General features: G+C 36.6%; 1 protein-coding gene across 2 annotated transcripts; it reads left to right on the plus strand.

Moving 5' to 3' along the window:
• The first annotated feature begins 1,313 nt into the window (after nt 1-1,313).
• LOC100800475 (mediator of RNA polymerase II transcription subunit 1) lies at nt 1,314-6,910 on the plus strand. Of its 2 annotated transcripts, XM_003542655.5 has the most exons (5): nt 1,316-2,661; nt 2,933-3,684; nt 3,770-3,859; nt 5,298-6,071; nt 6,383-6,910. In XM_003542655.5, exons 1-5 carry the CDS (start codon nt 2,553-2,555, stop codon nt 6,521-6,523), a joined length of 1,866 nt encoding a protein of 621 aa, XP_003542703.1. In that variant the 5' UTR covers nt 1,316-2,552; the 3' UTR covers nt 6,524-6,910. The 2 variants fall into 2 exon arrangements, with proteins under 2 accessions (XP_006593579.1, XP_003542703.1); XM_006593516.4 differs by lacking the exon at nt 3,770-3,859 and having other exon boundaries at nt 1,314-2,661.
• Nucleotides 6,911-8,201: the final 1,291 nt, after the last annotated feature.

Genomic DNA, 8,201 nt, shown 5'->3' on the forward strand with positions numbered 1-8,201 from the left:
TTTGGTCTTGTGGAAACCTACCGACATCTTGATAAAAAAATTAATGATATTTTTGTTCAACAGAAAATTATTGACATTTAGGTATAATAATGATAACTTATTAATGTTATCGTTCGATCTATTCAACAATTATATTAACAATCAATTTTATGACAATTTCGTTCATCTGTACTACGTAGGCTTTCTCATTAACGGTAACACATGATGAAAGTTAACGGATGAATGAATTTACCGCATTTTTTATACATTCGGGAACTAAAAATTAAATTTTTATCTTTTGAGGATAAATTTATCAACGATTTATACATTTAAAGATAAAAATGATTATTTATCCTTAAAAAAATTTATAACCATACAAAAACATGTAGCCATCATAGCTGACGTATACAATATTTTGTGTTTTACTCTTAGAAGAAAAAGTGGGGCAAAAGGTATTTTTCATTTCATTTTATGTTTGCATATTTACCCGGTCAAGTCACATTTCTGCTCATAACGAAGAACTCTATTCACCAACCTGAATCTTAGTGTGTTATCGAAACTCTCCAGCTTGACCTAACAAAGTAACAAATTTCCCAACCAGTGTTGAATAATCCGTTTAGTTTATTTTTTTTTTATCGTTAAAAATTAAAAATAATACCATAAAATTTATAATATTTAAACATTATAATTAACCAACTGAGTTAAATCATTTTAATATCAGTTTAGTTTATCTACACAACCCACTAAAATTATTTCGTTTGAATAAATTTACTTGAAATTTGAACAAATAAAACTATACTGTCACAATCAATTTGAAAAAACAACATATCACAATCTCGACAATCTCGTTGCGGAAATCTTTTTCCCATCCATGTAAAATATAGTAATGCGGAGGTGAACGGCCAGACTTTGATGCCACGCACGCCAGTGGTTATGGTTAAGAATCAATAGTGGAAAAAAATATCACAAATATAAAATATAAAAAAAGTAACCAAAAAATGACAAAAATAAAAAACTCTACGGTTCCAAGAAGATCCAGGCTTGAATTGCACAATTTTTTTTTTAATTTGAATAATAAAGTCGTAACAGTATGGGCTACACTACACACATACATTCGAGAGGCCGAGAAATGAAACGTAAGTAACCAAAACAAAACACATGGAGAGAAAATGGGCACACACACAAAAATATTAATTTGATTTTATTACTATTTAAAAGAAATAACTAAAAAACTAAAGGAACGATGAAGTGATGTAAAATTTTATTAAATCAGATACAATAAGTGTGATTAATTTCTTATCTATTGGATTAAAAAGACACCCAAAGTCTCTTGAAAAAAAAAAAAAAAACTGAAAGAGAGAGTGTTCGTCATAACTCACGTTTGCTTCTGAGTATCCAAAAACTAACAGAAAAATTATACCTCGTCTCTCTCGCCTCGTCTCAATTTCACTACACAAAACACAAAAACAAAACCCTATTTCCTATTTCACACACACAACACATCACAACACACTCTCTCTCGCTCTTTCTTCTCCTCATTCCCTTTCGCTCTCCAACTCCGAACCAAACACTAACCAACACTCCTCTTTTCTTTCTTTCTTTCTTCTTCTCTCCCTTTTCGCATTCGGCGATAAGGCCTTGGCGGTTATTATTCAAACGTCGACGTTTCGGTTCTTATCATCATCATCAATCACTGCCTCGCCTCTAGGGTTAGTTCGTTCCTTTTTTTCCGTGTTCCTCTTTTCGCTCTCGCAATCAAACGTCGACGTTTCTCCTCTGTAACCCTAGGTTCCGGAGGAGCTTTTTTTTTTTTTTTTTTTTCTTTCTTTCACACCCCTCAATTTAATCACGTGTGGTTTATTTTCTCTCGGGTTTTGTGGTTTTCCATTACCTATTCTCTCCTGGTTCTACCCTGAATACATCGTTGCCCTTTTTAGGGCTTTATTTGTTATTATTATTTTTTTTTTCAATTTTGGTGACATGGATGGGTTTGCAATGTGTTGAGTTCTTCTGCCATTGTTGCCATAGTTGTGCTTTGATTTTCCCGATTCTTGGTTTGTTCAATTTTTCTTGGAGAGATGGAAAATCTGTGAGGGGTTTATTGTGGAAATCGGTGTTTTGGTTTAACGATGGAGGCGTAGCTTAGAGAAGCTTTCCCTTCCCAACATTGTCTTGTGTTTCAAGACACAGGTTTCTTGTTAGGGGAAAATTGGGTTTGTGTTGGAGCAGTTGTTGAATTTGTTATGGGCTTTGTAGATTGAATAGCAGGTTGTTTGGTTGGGAAGGTTGGATATTTTTTAATAACCGTTGGAGGATAGTGAGTTGTGGAGTAATTGAATTTCGCCGTGTAAGTACTGCTATTCCGTTCTGATCGGAGTGGTTTTGTGCTTGGCGGGTTTTAATTGATTAGGTTTGGGTTGTAGAAGAGTGATAAGTGGAGCAAGGTAGAGAAGGGAGATTTGTACACGATACTAACAAGTAACAAGTGTGATAGTGCTACTACTTGTGGGTGGAGTTGGTGAAGAGGTGGACGTGATTTTTCTTGGTGTTTCTGATGATGTTCAGTGTTAGTTATGGAAAGAAGTGAACCTGCATTAGTTCCAGAATGGTTGAGAAGTGCTGGAAGTGTTGCCGGGGCTGGCAGTTCAGCCCAACAGTTTGCCTCCTCATCTGGTCATACTGGTAATTTCAATGTTCTTTTTTGTATTATTTGCATGTTTTAATGCTTTTGTTTGATTTAATTTAGAACATCGCATCTCATTTAAGATGCACACGCACAACAAGGTTTTGAAAAACGGTTTGCAATCCGTAACGTCATTGTTTTTTGGATTCTCCCTGACCGCAATTTCGGCTGAATTTCTGTGCAACTTATGCAATTTAAAACCTTAGCTATTAAGTGTTTTATCCATTCAAAAGGGAGGAAAATAATAACTGTCTTGACATTGTTGTGTAGATTCTCTTTCCGTAGCTCATCACTCAAGGAATAGATCTTCTAAGAATGGTAGTGATTTTGATAGTGCTCGTTCTGTGTTTCTTGAACGGACATCCTCATCAAATTCCCGGAGGAGTTCTATAAATGGTTCTGCCAAGCATGCCTACAGTAGTTTCAACAGAAGTCATCGTGACAAGGACCGTGACAGAGAGAAAGATAGATCCAGTTTTGGAGATCACTGGGACTGTGATGGTTCTGACCCATTGGCCAACCTCTTTCCTGGAAGGATGGAGAGGGATACATTGCGGCGTTCTCATTCAATGGTTTCTAGGAAACAGAGTGAAGTTATACCTCGTAGAGTTGCTGTTGATACTAAATCTGGTGGCAGCCATCAGAACAATAGCAATGGAATACTTTCTGGGAGTAATGTTAGTAGCAGCATTCAGAAAGCTGTGTTTGACAAGGATTTTCCGTCACTTAGTACTGAAGAGAAGCAGGGAATAGCTGAAGTGGTGAGGGTTTCATCTCCTGGTTTGGGTGCCGCTGTCAGTCAGAGTCTACCTGTTGGTAGTTCAGCTTTGATTGGAGGGGAGGGATGGACATCTGCACTGGCCGAGGTACCCGCTATAATTGGGAGTAGCAGTACGGGATCTTTATCAGTTCAACAAACTGTTAATACAACATCTGGGTCTGTAGCACCAAGTACAACAGCTGGTCTTAATATGGCTGAGGCATTGGCACAGACTCCATCCCGAGCTCGCTCTGCTCCCCAGGTAGTTGAGCTAGTTGCCTCTGTCACTAGCTTCTTTATATTATTATTCTTTCAATTAATAATGATAATGCCCCAATCAACTGTAGGTGCTAGTCAAAACCCAAAGGCTTGAGGAACTGGCTATCAAGCAGTCAAGACAGTTGATTCCAGTAACACCCTCAATGCCTAAAGCTTCGGTTAGAGAATTACCTGCTGAAATACTGTTTATAATTTGTTTTTTGCAAACTTTATTCTGTTTTAGATTGCATAGCTGAATTTTATTTCTTATAGTTAATCTATATCCACATGTAGATCATCTTTTAGTTAATATTTTGTATGTTAAATTTTATGTTGGTGGTAACTTAATTAGTATAAATTTATAACTAGCTTGTACTCTAACATGTTGAGTTAGACTTGTACTTTGGCCCTTTATTTTATTTTGTTTGCATTGGAGTGCTATTTAGAGGTAAACAACTTAGTTGAGGTTGACAATTTGAAAAGTGTTTTGAATGGCCTGGAATGCTTTTGATGGTTAAAAACTGTTTGAACTTAGTTGAACTCGGGATTAAGAAGTAAATATTGATGAAATTGGTAGATGAGATGAGTATGTTACCTTTATTTTTTCTTTTGTTCTTTGAGTCATGAAGCATATCATTTATATCTTCAAGTGGTTTCTTATTAGTCATATTTGTATGCAACTTGCACACTGGACGGACATGACAAATATTTCATTTTACAAATACTACATGCTGGGACCTAAATCTGAAAATGTCATCAACTGTCTATTCTATAAACATGTTTACTTTGATCTAGTGTACAAGTCTGGGTCTAGTGGTTCACCAATTTGTATCCAAGTATTTCCCTGTTCGTGTAGTCTGGATTATCTATCTCTTCAGCATCTCTTATGTGGCTTATTCATGTGCTGGGATGATGTGGTTACTTGGAAAAACAATCTAACATGATTTGATATTCAATTGCTTAGGAAAATTCCTTTCAATTTCTTATGGTGGGCATAACAGTCATCATTTTTTAAAATAAAATTATTGTAAAAGCTTAGCAAAGAAATGCAGGAGACATATTTTTATGTATAACTATAACCTTGTACGGTCAATTTATGTCATGATAAGCTGACAACAGACGTTTGCATGCTTTGTTAGGTTATAAGTATTTCAATGTCCCTTTTAATATAATCCAACATTTGTTCACTTCTTTTGCTACCTTTGAATTCCTGCAATCTTAAATTGTTTTTCCATGCTTACTCTGGTTTTTATGGATGTCTCTATTATACATGAATTTGTGATTTATTTAGAGGATAATTGATTCTGTGAACTGTCAGGTTTGGTCTTAATGTTTCATTAAAAGTGATTTTGATTGTACAATACTCCATTTGTTTTCATGTAAATATGGAAATCTGTGGAGGAGTAAGGATTATGTATAGGATGCATTTTTTGTTTTCAATCTGTCAATGATATCAAAAGTGGATTCTAGGCATACTTCCAAAACTTTGGGAAGTTTGTATTGTCTATAGCATCATGTGTGTATTACTTTGTTGTGTTCAATAAAAAGATAAATTTATGTGTTATTTTCTTTTCTGTTAAAGTCTTTGATGATGATTTATTGTAATTTTCTTTTCAGGTTCATAATTCTGAGAAATCAAAGCCCAAAACAGCTATCAGAAATGCTGATATGAATGTAGTTACCAAGACTGTGCCACAGCAACCGTCTGCATTGCACATTGCAAGCCAATCTGTTCGCAGTGTTAATGCCAAAGTTGATACTCCAAAGACATCTGGGAAGTTTACTGATCTCAAATCAGTAGTGTGGGAAAATGGTGCTTCCCCTACCTCTAAGGATGTATCAAATCCAACAAATTATTCTAACAGCAAACCAGGAAATCAACATGCTGTTGCTTCAGGAGCTGCCTCTGCACCATTGAGGAACCCAAATAACCTAAAATCCCCTACGGAGCGGAAGCCATCTTCTATGGATTTGAAATTAGGTTCCAATTTGGAGAAGAAACATTCCATCTCTCAAGTGCAGAGCCGGAATGATTTCTTCAATCTCATTAAGAAGAAAACATTGATGAACTGCTCTGCAGTTCTTCCAGATTCTGGCCCGATGGTTTCATCTCCTGCGATGGAGAAATCTGGTGAAGTAAATAGGGAAATAGTTAACCCTTCTGCAAGTCCCCAGTCTCTTGGAAATGGTACTGAACTGACCAGCAATGGTACCCATGCTCATGAAGTGATTCACAGAATTTCTGATAATGAGGAGAAAGAATCAAATCCCAGTGTTACAATATATCCCGAGGAGGAAGAAGCTGCTTTCCTTCGTTCTCTTGGCTGGGAGGAGAACTCAGATGAGGATGAAGGCCTTACAGAGGAGGAAATCAATGCTTTCTATCAAGAGGTGATAATCTCTTATCTTGATATATCTTGTCTTGTAGTGATTATGATAATTACAATTTAAACTTCACATAGTTTATTCATGCATTGATGTGATGTATTGTGTAAATTTTGACCCTTGTGTAGTTAAAATGCCTTGCGTTTTTTAACGAAATGGGTTCAAATTTCATGTTGTGATTTGTCGAAATTGCATGCTTGACTGAACTCTTTTGCTAAACTGCAATTTTTCTTGCCGAACCAAATTACATTTTAATGCAACTTGCTGTGATCATATGGGGTTTGTCTACTTACTTTTTCTTGGTTTTTGTTTTCCAGTGCAAGAAATTGGACCCAACTGCATTCAAGCTAAGCCAGGGAATGCAGCCAAAGCTGTCCAAGTTGTTTGAATCTTATGCATCTAACTTGCGTGAATCTTCTGCTGAGTTGAGCTCTTCTGATCCCGGATCTGAAGCTTGATGTACTGTTTCTTTAATCATAGTTAGATCCAAGCTTCAAATTTTGATGGCAGATGACTAGTTCCATTCCTTTTGTTCTGAAGGCCAATGATTTGAGAGTGAAAGAAGAGGGGTGGGTTTGATTGGAACCCTGCATTTTGCAAATATTGCAATAAGTTACAGGTGCCTCAATCCTGCCTGGTTTACAGGGAATTTTTTTTTCCTTTTTTGTTTTTTGGTTATAGGGTTGGTAGGGTAGGGGCTATTTTAAGGTGCTGGGCCATTGCATCTTTTGGGGTATTTTGATCCGTTTCTTTTCTTTCATGAGGGTTTGATTCTACTTGATAAAGTTTATGCTGTTTTTGGTCAATTTTACAAAAAAAAAGGGAAATTTAAAGTTTATTTTTAATTTTAGAGCATGTTGATATGATTATTTTTAGAAGTCTGTATTTTTTTGGGGATGAGCTGGTTCACAGTCTGGTTGCGGTTCCCGCAGCACTGTTAAAAATCACATCAATCAAATGTTATCGATATACAAAAAATAATAGAACTTCACTCTTTTAATTGTTTTGTATCCAATTTTTCTTTTGCATTTAAAGGCATTGGCAGAACCAAACCCATGGAAACAAAAGAGGGTGGATCTATGCAAATCTAAAACTAGGAAAAGTCTGTTTATCCTTTACGAAAGATCTTTGTATCAAAGTAGGATAAGAGTCCCACCAAAAGAAACCACTGAAAGAACGAACGTCAGAGGCTAGAGTGTTTGCACAAGGGTTCCCCTCTCCAAAGATGTGCCCTAAGAGAAAGTTCGTAGGCTGAGAGATGTGAATGTAGTTGTGCCATCTGCTCCTAATGTCCAAGGAATTATGCTATCATTTTTAAAAGCCTCCAAAACAAGCTTGAAATCTCATGCCACCCACAACATAGGCCAATTGGTGCCCAGATGAAAAGCTAAACAGCCTAGAAATTTAGCTCTACGATCTCTATAAAACCCCCCACAACCAGCACGACCGGGACACCCTTTGGCAGAGTTGTCTGTATTACATGTAACCCATCCATAAAGTGGTGGGTACCGATTGACTTGAATGATCTTATGATTTTTCCTCGCGTGGCATGTCACACTAAAAGCCTGTAAGGTTGCGAGATCATCAGTCGTTGAGAACTTTGAGCCTGTGGAGGAGTCACCCGAGAGCTTGACATCTGTTGTGATGGAGACACACACAGCTTGCAGCCCCACAAAATGATTATCAAAGAGATGTTTGTTACAGGCAAACCAAATATGCCAAATGACGTGCGTAATAGCTCCAATTTGAACATCATTTATTTGATGAGAGCTAGTCCTGAAGACGAAAAACAATAAAGAGGATGCTGAGGATGTATCAATGTGGGAATTAAAAGTTTATATTTTTTTTAAGAGAGGGATGATTTCCGTCAAGACAAAAGGACCAAATGTCTTACATAATCCATTGCAAAGTGTTCTATCCGGGGAGGTACCTCCTCAGCCCAATAAACTTGCTTTACAAAAAATGCTAATCTAGCTAATTCATGCGCCACCCTATTGGCGGATTTGTGTGTAAAAGTAAGCTTGCTAAACTGTAATTGTGAAGAAGGTTGTACAAAGTCATTTACCATTCCAGCAAAAACTCCTATTGGTGTTACTCCTATCACACCATTGGTTCACTATCTAAGAAAAGGACAAC

This window comes from Glycine max, chromosome 13, assembly GCF_000004515.6.
Source record: "Glycine max cultivar Williams 82 chromosome 13, Glycine_max_v4.0, whole genome shotgun sequence".
NCBI classification, from domain to species: domain Eukaryota; kingdom Viridiplantae; phylum Streptophyta; class Magnoliopsida; order Fabales; family Fabaceae; genus Glycine; species Glycine max.

Bases quoted from the DNA above. Each gene is read 5' to 3' on its own strand.
- LOC100800475 (XM_003542655.5), top strand. From the start codon at position 2,553: ATGGAAAGAAGTGAACCTGCATTAGTTCCAGAATGGTTGAGAAGTGCT. The intron at 2,662-2,932 runs GTAATTTCAATG...ATTGTTGTGTAG, and splicing joins CTCCTCATCTGGTCATACTG to ATTCTCTTTCCGTAGCTCAT. The intron at 3,685-3,769 runs GTAGTTGAGCTA...AATCAACTGTAG, and splicing joins GAGCTCGCTCTGCTCCCCAG to GTGCTAGTCAAAACCCAAAG.